Source organism: Fundulus heteroclitus, chromosome 17, assembly GCF_011125445.2.
Source record: "Fundulus heteroclitus isolate FHET01 chromosome 17, MU-UCD_Fhet_4.1, whole genome shotgun sequence".
NCBI classification, from domain to species: Eukaryota; Metazoa; Chordata; class Actinopteri; order Cyprinodontiformes; family Fundulidae; genus Fundulus; species Fundulus heteroclitus.
In genome coordinates this window covers 21,305,003-21,324,663 of record NC_046377.1, presented here as the reverse complement: position 1 = coordinate 21,324,663, position 19,661 = coordinate 21,305,003, and the positions used below count along the sequence as shown (strand labels likewise).

The 19,661-nt window shown below is 41.9% G+C and overlaps 1 protein-coding gene across 3 annotated transcripts; it reads right to left on the bottom strand.

The window, feature by feature from the left end:
- Positions 1–4,196: 4,196 nt before the first annotated feature.
- Positions 4,197–17,816, bottom strand: LOC105937142 (RAB3A interacting protein (rabin3)). 3 transcript variants are annotated; one of them, XM_021324429.2, is made up of 14 exons: positions 17,664–17,816; positions 14,235–14,301; positions 13,406–13,522; positions 13,144–13,310; positions 12,887–13,058; positions 11,331–11,426; positions 11,032–11,109; positions 9,689–9,895; positions 9,469–9,597; positions 7,852–7,964; positions 7,732–7,755; positions 7,405–7,504; positions 6,228–6,297; positions 4,197–4,715 (listed from the first exon to the last, which is right to left on the bottom strand). In XM_021324429.2, the coding sequence occupies exons 3-14, from the start codon at positions 13,493–13,495 to the stop codon at positions 4,633–4,635; spliced, it is 1,329 nt and encodes a 442-aa protein (XP_021180104.1). In that variant the 5' UTR covers positions 13,496–13,522; positions 14,235–14,301; positions 17,664–17,816; the 3' UTR covers positions 4,197–4,632. The 3 variants fall into 3 exon arrangements, with proteins under 3 accessions (XP_021180104.1, XP_021180106.1, XP_021180105.1); XM_021324431.2 differs by lacking the exon at positions 11,331–11,426; XM_021324430.2 differs by lacking the exon at positions 7,732–7,755 and having other exon boundaries at positions 17,664–17,815.
- Positions 17,817–19,661: the final 1,845 nt, after the last annotated feature.

Below are 19,661 nucleotides of genomic sequence, written 5' to 3'. Positions count from 1 at the left end.
CTCAAAAATCACTGACAGCTTAATAAACTTCACTGGTGACTCTTTGTAAATCTGCTTCCACTCTTTTCACTTTAAAAACATTTAAAATCGTCCAGATCTCAAGTCTCACGTCAGAAATTTAACTGCAAACGAGGTTTTTAAGAGAGATTGCAGAAGTGAGCTGGAAACTCCTAAGTCTGATCTTTTTCCGGTCAGTGAACACACCACGCGATGCTCTGAACTATTTCAGATCCACTGAGCTATATTATACACTGGAGTGCTGATTTTGCCGAAAAACTGAAGTCACTGGCCGCCATCTTGCTACTCCCTACTCTCACAGAATCTCAGAGGATTTGGTTGCAGCAACAAGCAGTTTTCTGGCTGTGTGAAAACGTTTCACAGGTAATTCTACAGTCAGTGGATGTACTAACACTATCAACTACTAGGAAATTAGGTGCTGAATTATTTTACATGTTATTCATATTAAAAAAAAAAATATATATATATATATATATGTGTGTGTGTGTACACACATGTAAATATGTTTTTGTATATTGTAATTTTATATTTATAAATGTTAAACATATATTTAAATGAATAAAATGCAAAATATTTCAGCACATGACTTTCTCAGTACTTGATAGTTTTAGTACATAACATAAAAGTATATGGCATTTGACATTTTAAAAGTTTTAAGCCCCCCCTGGACATGAGAAAATCCTCGTTATTCTATACTGTAGCGCACATATTCCCTAGTTACTGGAGGGAAAATAGGGAGTACCAATATGGCGGCTGGTGGCTTCAAAGCGACTCGTTCAAACAGCGACGATTAGCACTCCAGTGTATTATATAGCTCAGTGTTCAGAGTCGTTGGGTTTGTTTAAAACCTCCGACCAGTGCTGTCATGATGTTCACAGAAGAACCTGAGAGCGTCGCCTCTGATCGGATCATCTCAGTGAAGGTCGGACCTTCTGCTCCACCTGAACGCCACCAGGTCTTCATCTCATTCGTTCCTTATGTTAACGTAGCGGCGTGTCAAACCCCTGGAAGCCCCTAACAGGAACGGATAATGTCCGTAACGGCTTTCCATACATCCGGACGCTGGAACCAGACAGACACTAATTCAGCTTTTTAATCATCCTGCTGAGGAACAAACAGATATTTTAAACAAGTTACTTGTTTAAAATCCAACTTTTTTTAGCTATTATGGATCAAATCGTAGACTAATGGCTAAAAGTAGAGAATAAATTCATGATTAGCATCTTAACGAGCAGATTTATCATTAAATGTGATGTGCATGTGCTCATGCGCATAAGGCTGCATGCTGCAAGTTACGTTGCTCCGTTCGTGTTTTTTAACTTTGTTTAACTTTATTACTTTTCTCTTTTTTGATTGTTCTGGTTGTTTCACGGTAACTCTGAATCACTGTCCTATCTATCGGGGTCGTTCTTATTGAGTTTCCACTGAGTTTTCGTGCTTTTTTTGTGCTGTTTTAAGTAATTTCGGCCTATGATCATTAAAGTATGTCTGAGTCTGAAATGGTTCAGGGCCTCCGATTGATGAGAGGCTTTAAACACTCGTCTCCAAAGTTCAGACCCAGATTTTAGCCAATTTTTAAATTATAAACGTTTTCCTGCGAATTGATGGCCGATATTTTTAGTTTTGAACCTGGAACCAGCAAAAAAAAACTGAGGATGAAGGGATGGACAAAACGTTTGAGGAAGTTTATTTCCCGACTGCAGAGGAACCATGAGAGACGTTCTCTGATCGGACCTCAGCCAACCAGTCGCTGCTTCAGAGCCAGGAGGAAACACTGCGACGTACCCATAGACATAATTTAAGAGTAGACGCGTCATTGGGCGAGTTCTGCCTATGCTGCGATGCGTCAGAGTGTCCGCCATCTTTAATGTGGCAAATCTGCAGTTACTCAGTCACTTAAACAGTATCAGAGGGACTTTAATCTCTGAATATACTTTGTATTCGTAGTATTTTTGTTTTTGTAATATTACAAGTTTATTTTCGTATCCCTTTAGCTTCATTCTCCTGAATTTATTCTCCTAAAGAATAAAAATATTTAAAATAATCTAACCAGGCCCTATTACTCCAGGAGTGAAATAATTCTGCAAACGGTGACTATTCTGGAAATGTTCCCCCTTAATTCTCATAATGACGTTTTTCTCATAACATTATCACTTTTGTGTTTGTTTGGTTTTTTTTACTTTATTGACCTAGGACTTTTTTTTTTCTCTTATTAATTTTACCTATTTATACCTCCCCCAAAAAGTCTGTTCCTAAAGGTTCACATGTGACACTGTTTTATGAATTAATGACGACCACAATGTTTAGATTTAACAAATTGATCCTTATATTCATAACACATACACACACACAAATTTTTATATATATATATATATATATATATATATATATATATATATATATATATATATATATATATATATATATATATATATATATATATATATATATATATATATATATATATATATATAGCCTGCGTTGCCACTCTGCAACTTTAGTGTGTCCAGTTTTGCAACATGGTGCAGCCTTAGTTTATAGAAGGCAGATACAAGTAGTGAAATCAGCCAGAATACATTTCCATGCAGCACAGGAATGAGGCATCCTCTCTGATCCATGTTCACTACAACAGAACTTAACTTTTTTCTGCCACATACAATATGGCGGTGACGTTGACGTGCGAACCTGCGCCCTATGACGCGTCTACGTATATGATGTCTGTGGACGTACCTGCCCAGGTTTCTCCTCGTCTTCGTCAGATGCCAGGCGACCAGAACCTCCCACAGATCTGATGCTGCTGAAGAACAAAACCCGACCCTGAATAAACGGGTCCTGGACGGCGATGGAACCGAGGGTCCAGACACAGCGAGGCGCTACCGAAACCCCCGACCAGTCAGAATCAGAGCGCTGGCCCTTTAAACGCGGGGCTGGGAAAACAGTGACGCAGAGCGGCGGGTTTCCAGAGGTATCACTGTTTTTATTTCAGAGTGTCTGAGAGAAAAGGCACTAAACCAAACCAGGAGTGAGACGGAGGAGCAGGGGAGTGAAGTTTAAAATCAACACCCAAACGTCACAGAACATCAGGCGGCCGGGGAAGGATCCACACCACAGCACAGCGGGACGTCCCCTCCCGCCAGTCGGGACAATTCACAGCTAGAAGAGGGAGACCCCCCCCCAGAGGAGGACAAACCCTCAGCGACAGAAACGACTCGACAGGAGCTTCATCTCTGAACAATAACTGACTGATTATTGTGTCCGCGGCTGAGTCCAGGCCTCGTTCTGCAGGGTCACACCATGCAGCGGGGGACAGTTTCAGGCCAAATATACCAGAGGAGTCATTTTACAACAAAAATATACAACAGAACAAAAATAACACTTTCATTTGCAACAAGTTCAGCATCAAAAGTCTTTTTTTTTCTTCTTTCCCTAAAGAATCATTTAGCAGGTTTAGGAGTAATTTCTCAATAGAAGTTAATTTACGTCACGATCTGAGAGGGGAATAAAAACACTTCTGGGAACAAATGAGATTTTTTTAAAACCAAAAAAATAAAAAAATGAATTTTTCAAATCCTGAAAATAAAACATCTTAGAACATTTTGAATAGAGATTTGCCCAGATATAAATTACACTTGGTTTTTGAATAATTTAAAAAATATTTCTGACAGCAAATGTACATTTAAATCGGAGTTATTTTCAGAACCTCCAGATTAACTTGGGATATTTCAAAAGTAATTTATGAAAATAAATTACTTGTTTAAAGGTTAAACTCCAAAATAAATTCAAGTTTAAAATCTGAAAGAGAAAAAAAACACATTTATATTCATAAATTATAAGTTATATTTTTGCTAAAGGTGTTTTCAGGTAAAACAAAAAGCTTCAGTTTTAGAGGAATAAAGGAGTTTATTGGCCTATTATAATTCACATGCTAAATAAATAAAAGTTACTCAGAATAAGGATTTAGCAGTTTTCTGATATTAAATTTGAACTTTTGTCAAAATCTAATTTGTTTATATTTAACTTGAAACTAGGTGTTTTTTTACTATTATTAAGATACAAAAATTAAGAAATTTGATTTCAAAAACTCATTTTAAAACAATCGACTTTGGGGTAAAACAGAAATAAAAGCTGCTGAGTTTTGATTTGGCAAATATTGCAAATTAGATTTTTTGTCTCAGAATTCTAATAATTATAATTTGGGCCGTTTTTCTCTTCCATAAAAAGATGAAACTTTGGTCTTAAAATCTGTAAAGTCACTGAAACACGACGAGCTTCATGAATTTCCCGTTAAATGTTTTATTTTGTAGTGTTTTTTTTAGGCTCTTAGCTTATCTGCGAGTCCAAACGGACTCCTGGATCATTTAGTGTCCTTTACGTTAAATTCCTCTTACCGTCACATAATGGAGCTCAGAAAATGAAAACACACCAGAACCTAAAGCGCGGTCCAGAACCTCAACGACAAACCAAAGCGCCGGGCTTTCAGTTCAGTCCGTCCGGTTCCCGTGAACCGACACAGTTTTTCCTTCACACACTCAGAAGCGCTCCAGCTCCAGAACCGGACCAGAACCGGGCCGTGCTCGGACTCGCTGTGACTGCAGGGCCGGGCCGCGGGTCCGCTCACAGCTGGTCCTTGTAGTATCCCAGCTTGGCGAAGGACATTTCCCTGCGCAGCTGCATCACCTCCCAGAACATCTGCTCGGCTGCCAACACACAGAACATTTGGACCGGTTTAACTTAGCGCCGCTCTGCTGGCGGTTCCGTCTGGAACCGACTCTGTCAGACTGGGGGAACTCTTCCTTTAATAAAGCATAGGCTCTTACTAGGGCTGAACAATTTTGTAACATAATCTAATTGCGATTTTTTTTCTTAATATTGTGATTTAATGCGATTTTTTTTTCCAGTTTATTTATCAGGTGTTTTAAAATATATACAAACAACAAATCAATCTGTTTCCTCGCCATGTGGATTAGTTGCTAAAAGACCCACAGCATCTAAACTCAGTACAGTAATGATTGCGTTCTGCCTACAATATATTTTAATCAAAATTGCAATTTTGACTTTTCTCCGCATTAACCACAAGCAACAAAAATGGCCTCTAAATAAAGATGTTTGTAAACAAGGACTATTTTAAATATGAACTTTTAATGTTTCTATTGATCAGAATATTATTCAAGAGAACAGCTTTTAATTTAATTGGACATCAATCCTTGTTGAACATAAAGTCCAACCAACAAGCAAGTCTATGTATTAAACTGATTGACCTGTACTTAATGCTTTGTATGATTATAAAAACTCTAAAACAAGTAATAAAATTAGATTATCTCACTGCTGCAACTGTCTTCCCTTCCATGTAGAGGCAAACCCACTTTAAACATTTTACCAACACCTAATGGACGCGTCTAATTCCCTAATTGTTACATAGCCAAAAATTGCAGACCTCTGCGACTTGGAAATTGTGTTATTTTAAATCACAATTATATTGAAAATGCGATTAGTTGTTCAGCCCTAGCTCTAACAGGTCGAACGCCGAGTCCAGAAACAAGAAATATCAGCATTTAGGAATTTTGCTTTTCAAGGTAATTGTTTTCTAAAAGGTTAAACTTTAATGATTCTAAGTGCCGGGTTCTAATTTACAGAACCTTACAGAACTGTTTCACATTTTCCATTAATGGGTTTTATGGGGACGGACCAACGCTAACCGGTGCAGAACCGAACCATGAAACCTGGTTTCATACACAAAATAATAAAAAAATAAAAAAAAACTCTTAAATCTGTAACTAAATAACGTCCAGTCGGGCTGGACGAGGAACTCCTGAACATTAGTTTGAGTCTTTCCTGGTGGGTTTAGGCTCGGACTTTGACTAGGCCATCTTTGACCCAAACCGTCCCATAATGCCTCTGGCTATACACCGAATGTTATTTTCTCTCCCTGCAGCTAATAATGAATAAAAGCCACAAAACAACTAAAAGTTTGATTTGGTTTCATCTGAGCAGAGTAGCTTCTTTCGTAAATGGATGAATGATGTCTTTCCTTTTGCCTCGCCCATAAAGGTGGGCTCTGTTTTTATGAAACGGGGCTGAACACTAAGACAGAAAACTTCAGATTAGTTTTTCTTTAATAGTAATCAGGTTTCATTTTCCTCCATCCTGCACCGCTTTATGCTGGCCTGACCCATAAAACCCGCTGAGAGGCGTCGGGTTCGGTCTCTTACCGTCCTGCTGTTTGACCAGCCCTTGATGGATGTAGCGAATGTAGGTGAAGAAATTACATACAGCCGTGATCTAAGGGGAAAAACAGAGGAAATCACGATAAAACGTTGCTGCAGAAACATTATTGATCACAAAGAGCTGAAAAAGCAACTCTCTCTGCTTTTTAGGCCAAATTATCAAAAACTCCCAGATTCTTAAGGCTTCCTCTGAACTATGTGCCACCGGTGCAGAGCTTGAGGGCATCTAAAAAGGTAATTATGTCATAATTATATCATGAAAAAAAGTCTTTTACTTCACTTGTTCAATTAAATAAAACAGCTTTTCAACGTTATTCTGATTTACTGCGCTGCAAAATCGGATCTAAAATCAGCAAAATGTTCTTAAACCTAGTGTTTTTATCCTTGATTTGAGCAAGTAAATAATATCATCTGCCAATAGAATGAGTATTTTGACCCTTAAATTAAGATAATTAGACATCCTGCAGTTAAAATAAGACGATGGAGATAAATTATTCCTATTTTAAGTGCAAAAATCTTATTCTATTGGCAGATCGTCTTATTTACCTGCTCAAATCAAGAACAGATACACTAATTTTAAGAAAATTTTACTTATTTTAAGTTCCGTTTTTGCAGTGTGAGCTCCATCTGTACAAAGATGGACAACAAGACGGGTGGAAAATTATAATTTCAGAGGCGTGCAGCAAAACGTCCAGATTAGATTTAAATTTAACTCAAAGCCATCGTTTTTTATCTCATTTTTAAGTTTAGCTAAACATCTCTGATGAAACAAAGACTAGATTTCAAAAGTCGAACATTAAGCTGGAAAATAAGATCAGATAAAAACATTTTGTTGTTGCTTTTCTTTTTATTTTAGGTGAAAATTAAGTTCAACAATATAGAACAAAACACATGCTGAGGTTTATTAAAACAAAGAAGATACCGGTGAATGTGAAGATTAGGTGAAAAATCTAATAATTATCAACTTAATTAAGATCAATGTGTGAAAATTTAAGAAATAATTAGAATGTAATGCTGAGATCTGCCCAGTTTCAGGAAAAAATGTGTAAATAATAAAAAAAAAATCCTAAATCCTGAACTTATCTAACAGAGGTTTAGTTTAGGTGCGGTGTTGTGCGTGACGTAGTTCTGGTTCCGGCCTGCAGGTGGCGTCTGTACTCACTCTGTATCTGCAGAAAGGAGAGACGTAGTAATAGTTGGACGAGTCTCCAAACTTGATTCTGTGCTTACAGGTTTTGGTCTGACCGCTCAGCGCACATTTTCTGCCAGAGAGAAGAAAAGTTTTCACGTTTTCTTCCTGTTCGCTTCAACCAGGAGGACGAGGAGGAGGAAAGGAATCAATCTGCAAACCAAAACCAAGGCAACAACATCCCAGAAAAGCTTTGAGGAGAGAGGAGGGACAGAAAGGAGGCGAGGTTGGTTCTGATCGCTGGGAGGAACCTGAAGGAACGAGTTAGAGGAGCCAGGCGGGTTACACAGTCGCACTCACCTGTCGAGCCCGGCGCTTCGCCCGCTAGAGGAGCAAATTAAGGGAAGATGGAGACGTGACGATGGAGTGAAAGCTGGATGAAGGGGGGAGGAGAGAGAGATGGAGTGTGTTTGTTCTCACTTTGGTCCGCCGCACTCCACCGCCGACGCTTTGACCACCGGCAGCGGCTGGAAACCCACGGGCTCCACGCTGAGCGTGTTCTGCTCCACGGCTTCCAAGATGGCCGACCCCAGCTGGAGGACGACAGCAGAGAGACCCGGACTGAGACCGCGGTTCTGACCGGGACCCGGAGGTCCAGATGGTGAATCAGTACAAATCTATTCTCATTAACTAGGGCTGAACAATTAATTACATTTTCAATATAATCGCGATTTAAAAAAAACGCAATTTCCAAATCGCAGAGTCTGCAATTTTTGGCTATGTAACAATTATGGAATTAGACACGTCCATTAGGTGTTGGTAAAATGTTTAAAGTGGGTTTGCCTCCACATGGAAGGGAAGAGAGTTGCAGCAGTGAGATAATCTAATTTTATTACTTTTTTTTAGAGTTTATATAATCATACATAGCATTAAGTTCAGGTCAATCAGTTTAATACATAGACTTGCTTGTTGGTTGCACTTTATGTTCAACAAGGATTGATGTCTAATTAAATTAAAAGCTGTTCTCTTGAATAATATTCTGATTAATAGAAACATTAAAAGTTCTTGTTTTAAATAGTCCTTGTTTACAAACATCTTTATTTAGAGGCCATTTTTGTTGCTTGTGGTTAGTGCAGAGAAAAGTCAAAATTGCAATTTTGGTTGAAATATATTGTAGGCAGAACGCAATCATTTCTGCTCTGAGTTTAGATGCTGCGGGTCTTTTAGCACCTAATCTGCACAGCGAGGAAACAAAATGATTTGTTGCTTGTATATGTTTAAAAAGACATGATAAATTAAACTGGAAGAAAAAAAAAAAAATCGCATTAAATCGCAAAATTAAGAAAAGAAATCGCAATTAGATTATTTTCCAAAATCGTTCAGTCCTATCATTAACGCTCGTCGGTAATAAAGCACAGAATGTTCTGAAAGGCCTGAAGCTCTTCCAGTCTGATGTGAAACCGGGTCAGACTGGCCTCGGGGGTTCTGCCTGTCTGACAACATGAAGAATTACTCCAGGAGGTCCGAGAAGGACCCAGAACATCATGTGCCTGTGGGACAGCTCTACGACCAGAACCACTGCTGACCCGACAGAACACATTCTGTGAAGCGTCGTGACAAAAAGCAGAACCTTTCAGAAGTTACGTCTGACCTGAAGACAAGAGCATTTCAGACACAGATCAAACGTGCATGATGGTCTGCGGCTGCTTCAGAACCTATTGGACCTGCAAGGTGGACGGAACCACGGATTCTGTTCTCTACCAAATAAAACCCAGACTGAGAAGGTCGGCCCGTCGCTTTGTGACCCTGATGCAGGAGCTGGAGGTCGACGGTCCAATCAGAGACGGACGTTGTTTTTGCTGGTCCTGCCGGGCCTAAACCTAAACAGCCATTACAGGCCTTTGTTTGGCAATGGTATAAAGCTTGGTACTGCATCACTACTCCAGACTTTTTGAATTGAGAAAGCTTCCTGGAGAGGAAGCGAAACGTCTTCAAACTACGGAAAACAAGTCCAGTTGCTTTGTTTTTTTACTTTTTTTGGAATAAACCTAAACAGAAATCGGTCTAGAAGCAGGTTCTGGTTCTGGTTCTGGGCACCTCGCTCTTGTTGAAGGTGAGGCAGGGGTAGATGTCCTCCTGGTAGACTCGCTCCAGGAAGCTGCAGGTCCGGTCGAGCGTCGGCGCCTCCCTCCACGCTTTGAACTCGCTGAACAGCTGAGCGTCGACCTTTAAGGACGGCGAAGACAGAACAGCTCATCAACACGCATCTTTTTTTCTTCTTCTGTGGTAAAGCTGCCGTCTGAGCGGCGCCACCCACCTCCCGGCACTCCCTGACGATGGGCTGCGTGGCCGCCGGGTCGGGCTGCGTCCCCAGCATGGCGGACGAGGTGCTCTTGTTGCGGCTGTGGCCCTTCTTGAAGGGAGCCTTGGCGCCGCCGGCAGACGGCAGCTCAGCCACGGGGGAGGTGGGCGAGGACAGAACCAGCGTCTTCAGGGCCTGGACCTCCGCCTGGAGGACGTCGATCTGAGGGAGACAGCGGGGACGATTCCTTTAGTGCAGAATCAGCGTACTTACATACACCTGCACTGTCTGAAAGTCTCTGCAGCCCATCAACACGCTCAATTTAAAGCGGCAACATGTAACCTTTAGCCACTAGGGGGCACTAGACCTGTAAGTTTCTGATTTAGCGCCCCCTGAAGGCCACCGGCGGCACTGCTCTGTCCCAAAGTTGGCCTGCCTCCATGTTTTGGAATCTGATAAACACGTTTAGACAGATTGAGACGTTGTGGAGTCATTTGTAAAGACGAGGCCACATTTACGCCTCTAGGTGTGAACGACTGCCGTAACCTAGTCTCTGTTATGTGATCTAGAGCGATTCAGAGACGGATCCGACCCTTTCAAGTTACACTGCGATATTTTTTGAGAGAGGCAGCCCGCATTTAGCATCGATATGCGCCAAATGCTGCATATTGACCTGAAAAAATGATTTAATAAACCTTAAATTAAGCTCCAACTTTGGTCAAAACTTACACGGTGCAGCTTTTAATATCCCAGTTCTACCCATTCTGCCTAAACGAGTCCCAATGTTGCCAGAAGCTTTTTGAAGGTAACAGGGAGGGCGAGATTGTTAAAACAAATTAAAGTAAACCTTGAAGCTGTGGGGAATCGAGTTAAAGATCCACAATAGATGTTAAGCACCTGATGTTTGTAAAAATGACAGAAATGTTTGAAAAGCTCACAATTTGATGATTTTGAGTGGATGGAAACTTTATATTTTTATATTCAATTCAATTCAATTTTATTTATATAGCGCCAAATCATGAAACATGTCATCTCAAGGCTCTTTACAAAGTCAAATTCAATCATATTATACAGATTGGTCAAAAATTTCCTATATAAAGGAAACCAGTTGATTGCTTCAAAGTCCCAACAAGCAGCATTCACTCCTGGAGAAGCGTAGAGCCACAGGGAGAGTCATCTGCATTGTCCATGGCTTTGCTGCAATCCCTCATACTGAGCAAGCATGAAGCGACAGTGGGAAGATATGGATGATAAAACAATTAAACTATTTGTAAATGTAGATTTACTGGCTGATAAATATATCATTTTTTTAACTCGTAAACTCAGAGGACAGGAATCCCACGCTGTCAGAGCGTCACCTTGCCCAGAGCTTCCCTCAGCTGTTTCTCGGCGTTCGCCTGCTTCACGTTTGCTTCTCTCACCATCTTGTGGGCCTCCTGGAAAAAACACAAACAGCAACAGGATGTTTCAGGAGCGCGCTGCAAGCAGGAGGAGCCACAACTACAAGAATGATGATAAAAGGCTCAGAGAACCACAAACACGGAGTCCCAACACCATGTGAGAGGAGGAGGAAGGTAAAGGTCAGCCTGCCTCTGTCTGGCTGAGGAGAAGAGGAAGAAGAGGAGGAGGAGGAGAGATGAAGGAGAGGTGGACCGACCTGGAAGAGACTGGCGGTGAGCTCCTCCAGCTCCTGGCCGAGCTGGTCTCTGACTTTAGACAACCTCTCACACTCCTCATCCTTCAACAGCAGCTCCTTGCACACAAACACACACCGACGGCAACACCGACAGAAAACAACAGAAAAAACAAACAAAACAGGTGAATGTGTGGCGCTAAAAAATAAAAGAATGGCAAAAATAAAAACACACAAACGGAGGTGAAATGAAGATTAAACCTTAATGCCAACAACAAATATGGAACAAAGGAAATTAAATATGGCCGCTGACGTGTCATCACACACACACACACACATCTTTTCACGTTATACCAGCAGCAGCTCGTCCTGAATCATTTTATCATGATTTTAGGAGACAGGCCGACACAGAGATGTGGATTAGTGTTCAGAACCTTCTTTCTCTGCAGGTCCAGCTCGGCGCCGCTCGAACCTGAACGATTCCCGATTCCAAATGTTTTAATGAAGCAGAGTAACAAAGTACCTGCTACCTCCTGGTCCAACAGATGAGCTCCTCCCAGCAGTCTTTGCACTGTTTCCAATACAATTGCATGTGCGACCTCCTTCCACTCTCAACACCAAACTGTTTGTTTTTCTTTTTTTTTTTCCCCCTTCAATCCCACCGTTATGTTTAGTAATTTGAGACAAAAGCTGCAGCGTTTTGATTTAATCCATCCGAGTGCAGTATTTGCAAGCCATGCTCTGATTGGAAGAAAAAAAAAACAGTCTGTGATTGGCTGGTGGGGTGGACAGTTTGTGAAGTCGTGAGCGCAGACACAGAACCAAGTGCGAGGACGGTGGGCTGAGAAGAGTTTTTCAGAGTTGAACGCTGTTGATGTTTAAATGCTGACTTCCTGTCTCACTGGCCGCTCAAATCAAAAGGCAGAAAAATAACGCCATAGGACACCTACCTGAGCACAACGCTGGCGCAGTGCATCGTGCCTCCTTTGCATGATGTGATCAAACGTCGCACAGCCAACTTGTCGTTATTTCAAGCTTCACCACACTTTCCATCAGCGCCACACACACTCCCTGCAGATTCTTCTTCGTTGGTGTTTGGCAGCTGCTTCTTGCGGTCGGCGGCCCGGGTATCGAAACTAGGAGCCGTAACTTTAAAATTTTAACGTTTCCGTGAGAATCGAGATGCTGGTCCTGGTTAACATGGATTCTCGGCGCGGGGCTGCTGGGGTTGGTCTCCACCATCTTCGAACGTCTACAGACGGAAATCAGCATCTAGGCCAGAAAGGTCATCATTGGCCTCATCTGGTCTCTAATGTGTTCAAACAAACCTCTGAGGACAGCCGGATTCATGCAGAGGTGAATTTACACACAGTTTACCCATTATGTGAGTTTAAGGCATCGTTTTCTTTCGTCTTCACCGCGATGCTCTACGTTGTGTTGATCCTGATTTATGACAGCGAGGTTTGTGGTTGTGACGGGACATAATGTGACCACGAAGCCACACTGGCGCTCATTGATGGGAAAACTGTGAATTAAAGTGTTATTGGGGGAATTAATGTGAGCGTTTGTGTGTGTCGTACCCGCTGAGCCTTCGCCAGCTCCTCTTTCAGCCTCTCGTATCCTTTCTCTCGGACCTCCATCACCGACGGGCTGCGCAGCCGCGACAGGCTCTCGCTCAGCGCGCCGCACTCGTCCCCGTCCTCTGCGCACAGGAAGCCGGCCTCGGCCGCCTCCGCCTCCAGGCCCGGCACGCTGCGGGCGAGGAAAACAACAACGGGAGACGGTGAGTGAGCGGAGCGCCGCGGCCCGACGGCGCCGGTCGTTTCCAGGCTGCTACCTTCCATTGTGGTTGTGCCGCGGCGTGGAGTAGACCGGCTGCGTGGGGAGCTGGTCGGCGCGCAGGGACTTGGGGAGGCCTGCAGGGGGCGCCCCCAGCGAGTGGGTGCGGTACAGGGAGGTGGGCGGGGCGCTGTGGCGGGCGGGAGGGCGCTGCTCGGTCTGGTTCTGCAGAACAACAGAACAGGGTCCGGTCCAGAGACCACGTAAGGCGACGATGACCTAGAACTCGTTAGCTCAAGCTAGCAGGAAGCTCCGCCTACCTGTAGGTCAGGTGTGGTGGGGGAGGCCAGGTTGACCTCATGGAAGCCCTCCAGCGTCTCGGCGTTGCTCTGACCGCCGCTGCAGGCCATAGCAGCTGCTCTCAGACATCATCCGCTCTGCAGACAGCAGACATGCGTTACACCGCCCACCGTTTGGTTATCGCACATTTTCTGCTTTACGAGTCAGTCGCCACTTAAATCGGATCTTAATTCATTAAATTAAGACTTTCAGAAAGCCTCCAGAACAAAAGATCCGGGTCACGTTTAAAGGTTACAGAGTTTCCTACTCTTTGTCTCCTGAGACCTGAGCCTCTGAGCAGGACGGGTTTCAGAAAGATTAAATCCCGTTTGGACCCGAAAATGCTGGGAATTAATTTGTGATCATTTCATATTTTAGTTCTCATGTGATGAATTTACTGCATGTAAATGTCGACCCTGGTCCGGCTTTAGATTTTACTCAGAGAAACTCCCAGAACCAGAAAGAACTTGCAGGACGTTAAACCCAATTCTTGAAAAGTTTGTGATTTGACAAAATTTTATTTTAAAATGTATTTTATTTACATTGAAAAATTTACTCTGTTATATTTTATCTCCGTTCGATTTTTTTTGCATTGTATTTATGTATTTTAGCTTTCAGTTTTTACCTACGGCTCTGCAACTGTGATTTCTGTACAGCACTTTGGTCAACCCCGGTTGTTTTAAATGTGCTTTATAAATAAAGTTTGAGTGATTTTGAGCAAAGTTTCCCTCCAGCTCAACGGCTTCCTGCTGCTAAACGAATCTGTGAAGTTTAGAGGAATTAAAGCGTGTCCGTCTGTGGTTCTGGTACCATAGTTCAGCTGTAGCTGCAGAGGCCAGCAGACTCTGGTTCCCGGTGAGCAGAAACGGTCCTTCACCTGAAAGAGACACAGAGGACACCGGTTACTGCAGGTCTGGCCCGATCTCACGGATTATAATATGAAATAATACAACAAAAAAATATATAATTTCTAATCCTAAATCCTTCTGAAGTGGCAGAAAAACCTCAGGCTCGTCTCTCCTGAGCTTTTAAAACCTGGAGCGCCAACATTAGGTGGTCGTCCATCAAAGCTCGGCTCATTATTTATGTAAGACGGAGGATTTTAACCGCCTCACTGACCCAAAGCAGGGAGAACCAGGAGCCGACCCGACTGAGACCTTCCTCAGCATCATGTGAGAAATTAAACTTCAGACCATAAGTAGGTTTTCAAGGAGCTCATTGAGGGTCCTGCTAGTTTTAAGTTTATCTCTGTAAATCCTGAGTCTGCTCGCCCAACAGCGCATCCATTGTGGCTCAGGAAGTCACGAGGCAGAGGAACTATTGGAGGGAATGTTTGGGGATCTGAGAGGAAAACAGGAGGCGGTCTCATCCGTCCTGCTTCCAACCCGGAAAACTTATCTGTGCATTTCACGCTTTACACGATTAAAAACGTAGGAAAATATGAGCAAGCTGGGATGAAACGTAGAACAGATGGAAACTAGATAAAACATGAGGAAATGGAAACTAAAAGCAAATATTAAAAACAGTTGAAACAGTTTAACTAGAAGAGTTTTTAATCTTGATTCAAAAGAACTTTCAGCACGTTTATAGTTTATATTTTAAACCCGTTTCTCTTCGAGCGTTTAACTCCAGCAGGAAGTGGAAACAGGCGTGAAGACAGAGCGGCAGTCCGCCACACCGGTCCCACCTGACGGACCTGGTGCTGGGCGAGGCCCGGTGTGCAAACAAGAACCGGACCGCGTGACGGCGACACGCCCGCCGTCCGCCTCGGCTGGGAGTGTCAGCGGGAGCCGGCGCCGCGCTCCGCCGCCAGGACCGCAGTTAGGGTCAGAATCAGTGAGGCGGGAACGAGCTGAGGTTAAGGAGAGGATCAAAGATGGCCGCCGCTTTGAAATAAAAGAAAGTTAAAAGTGTTTATAAGCAAAACTTTGTTTGGATGTCATAATCTGGAACGGAATATTTAATAAATACTTCTGCGTTATTCTGATTGTAATTTATCTACATTGTTATGCGATCACTTCTCCCTGCAGGTAATGTCGCTACAAAGATAAAAAAAAAACAAATAAGATTTTATTAGCTACACTATATTGCAAAAAGGGAACTAAAAATAAGTTATATTTACTTCAAATGAGTGTATTTGTCCTCGATTTGAGCAGGTAAATAAGATGATCTGCCAGTCAAATGAGTATTTTTACCCCTAAAATAAGATAATTAGATAAACTTTCAATTCTATTTAATACCCTGTGCAATAATACTGTTAAATAATCGACTACAGCTGTGTAGTTATCTCACTACCTCACTGTTGTTCTTTACCTGGTACCACTTAATGTACATCAATCCATTTGTATATAAGTCACCTGAATGTACATAAATCATCCTAAATATCTGCTTTATTTCCTTTGTACTTTTATTTTTTATTTTTTGATACACTGTATATAAGTAGACATATACCTTATGCACCTTTTCCTCCTTTTGGCACCTTTTATTTATTAAGCCGATGTGTGACAAGTGAATTTCTCCACTGTGAGATCAATAAAGCTTCTTATCTTATCTTATCTTAAACTGCGCTTCAAGTAAGATGATGGAGACGTGTTGTTCCTATTTAAAAAGTGTTATAATCTTATTTATCTGCTCAAATCAAGGACAAATACACTCATTTCAAGAAAATATAATTTATTTGGAGTTCCTTTTTTGCAGAAATTAGAAAGTATCTAATAGATTGCTTGGTTGGGCCCGTTAAAAATCTAATAAAACGTTGAATTTTGAAGACAATCAACGACTTCCTGCAGGGTTAAAGTCGTCCTTAAGCAGCTCCAAGATGCCAAAGAGACGTTCAGGGACACGTTTTCTCCCCAGGTGAAACAACACCTGGCTCAAACCGACCAGCGGCTGATCTCCTTACGGCCCGTCTCCATGGAGAGCGTTCCTGGAGAGTCTGCGGTAACCCGACACGGCGAGGTACGCCGAGCGCAGATCCGGTTACTCCAGCAGACTCTCTCTGTGGAACGCACAAACATCCATCCTGTCAGCAGATTCTCCCACCCGAGCTGTGGATCTCTGCAGCTCCCCCACAGCCACCATGGTCCTTCTCCTGCTTCTCTGATTAAAGCTCTCCTGTCAAGTCCAGGTGGACGTCCATGTCCTGGTGGGTCTGCAGGAGGTCCATCCTCTCTCCAGGTCCAGATGCTCAGGGGTGTTGCTGTAGAACCAGAACCAGAACCTTCTCCCTGACCCGTCTGCTGGGTTCCTTGGACTTCACAACGCTTTGCTCAATGTTCTCTAAAAAAAAACAACTGAAATCTAGACAGATGCAGTCCAGATAAATTCAGGGCTCTGGGGTTTTCACTTTGGCCTTTGCAGGTTAAGGATCTCAGCTTAATCCAGCCTCTGAGGGGGGGGCTTCTGGTTCTGGTTCTGGTTGGTTCACCGGCACCGGCCGATCCTCAGCTCATCGCACAAGCCAACCTCATCCGGTCTGACTCAAGCTCCTGCGGCTGAAAGCGCGCAGACAGGTGTCGCTCACCTGCCGCATCTCACCTGCTTCAGGGAGCAGAGCTAGCATGGCGGCTAACAGCTGCTAGCAGCGAAGCGCCGAAGTAAGCGTCCGGTTCGGAGCGCCAGAAAAAAAAAATGCCATTTCACCTTTTTAAAAACAGCTTCAAAATCCAAATAAAACAACTACACTGATCAAAATTAACCCATTATAAATATTAAAACACAGACTTTGACATCTCAGATATTCTTTAATGCTTTAAGGCGCCAACGTAGGACCTACTCAGTGTTTTCATAACTATTACAGTCCATCCATTTAAAATAATATTTCAATAATCGATCCAATATTTGACCAGTGTACTATTATAAGATTAGAATTAAATTACATAAAGGAAAAGTATTAAACGGCCCTTTAACTGCGATGCTACAAATCATATGCTAACTTCCGGCGTCGCTGCGAGCTAACCGGCTACTAACGGCTGATGCTACAGAGCTAACCGCCGCTACGCGACGCCGAACATGCATCAATCATGCATGGGAGCGGAATCCGTCCATGGCGGACACCCCAGCACAATTACGAAATAGATTTTAATTCACTTTATAAAGCGGTGAGCTGAAAAGCTAGACGCCGCTGTCCGATGATGGGCGCATTTAGCGTATTATTCCATCGGGCGAGCTAGCGGGCTGCGTCGCCGTGTTCAACCGGGTAACAGCGCCGGTAACCGTTAAAGACAGCCGGGGACTCACCGTGAGGATGACAGCCGAGTCGGTGGGTCTGCCTCCCGGTAACCTACCGGACGGAACGACCCGACAAAACAAACAAACAAACGCCGGAGCGGCTGTTGACGCAGAGCCTGACAGGAGATGCGTTTGAGGACGGCTGGGAAAACAGACGAGCGGCACTCGGCTGGCAGAGTGATTGGACTTTACTGCACTCCTGTGTTGAGTGTTATAACAGGTGTAATCGTTATTTGGAGGTCCAAAAGGTCCACTTTTGTTTATTACTAAAGCAAATAGAAATACATAACATTAAAAATATATTAATCTCAATTTGTTTTTTATAAAAATATAAATTTCACTAGTCAAAATGTATGTAATTTAATAAGTTTTCGTGGTTGCATACAGTAGGCGATTGTATGGTTTTAATATACTTTCCAATTTCAATACGTCAGCTAGCTATTGAATCATTTAAATAATTAGCAATGTACACATTTTAACATTTATTTTATTATAACATAAAATCGTTTATTTGTTGATTTATTTATATGTGAACTACATCATTAATACCATTATGATGAATCGGGGCTTGGTTGGGGAGATATCAACTTAAATATTAAGATTTATTTCTCTTCCCAAACGCCAGCATGGGGAGTTCTCGCAATAATCATGTTGGAAATATAAAAATATAGAGTCCTAGAGCGCTATTATTATTATTATTATTATTGTTGTTATTGTGCCAAATTTCTAATTGTAGTTATTGTTTTACTAATTGTTTTTCTCCAGCAGAGATCTTGTTTAAATTTTATCTGATTCAACCAGCAGAGGGCGCCTAAGTTCTAAGTATATTTTATTCCACAGGCAAGTAAGACCTGACATGTTTTCCATTCATTCATTTATTCATTCATTCATTCATTCATTCATTCATTCATTTGAGAATCATACAGCAAAGTGTGGCAAATACAGCTGCAGATGTGTGCAACTATTAAATACAGGAAGTCTAAATAAGACATAACTAAATATGGGGAAATCTAATGTATTTCATAGATGTCAAGGCAAATTTATTTTAAGTTTAAAGTTGAATTAGAATAAATTATTGGGTCAGATCAAGTAAGTTCAAGGCATCCACAATGTAAAAGAGTATATTTGGTGAAACCGTTTAGGGATTTGTGATGTGAATTAAATATTTAATAGAATTATTAAACTTGGATTAATAAGTGTTTGTGTCAAAGAACATGCACTCATCATTATCCATATTTATGCTTATTAATTCTGTATAAAGCCAAAAATAATGTTGCTGTTTTTTTAAAAATAAAGGTTTGTTTGTTTGTTGGCTTTTGAAGGATTTGCTTTATTTGTGAAGCCTAGAACAGACATAGGATATTATTTTCCCATCGGCTTGCAGAGGACTGCAAACACAAACTCTTGCCAAGTCCCTATCAGATTTTACTGTATAAAAAAGAATCACCTTCACTTAAATAATGCCTCCATCCATTTTCTACATCTGCTTATCCTTGCAGGGTCACTGAGGCTTTAGCGTCTACCTCCAGGGTTAATTGGGCATGACGCAGGTTATCCACGGGACAGGTGTCCTCACTCACGTAACAGCAATTTAGAGAGACTATACCTTACAGTCACAGTTTTGAACTGTGGGAGGAAGTCGGAGTAACCAGAGAGAACACATGCATGAACAGGGGAAAATTTCAAACTTAGTGCACAAAACCCCCAGGCTGGGATTCAAACCCAGGACCTTCTTGGTACAAAGCAATAGCATGTTAGCTCTCAGTGCTAAACTAGAGCAACTAAATACAAATTTCCTCTGCAACAGTTTCTTTTTATCCTCCCACTTCTATATTAGTTTGCAATGGAGCTGTTTTAAATGTTAAATTTTACTTCTATTATATGTTAGTGCTTTATTTCTTATTTCAGAAATGAATGTTTTAAATGTTTACAACTGTTTTCTTTTCCTTTTCATCTTAAATGAAAATATTAATATGATCAGTATCGTTCGAATCTGGTTGATTTTAC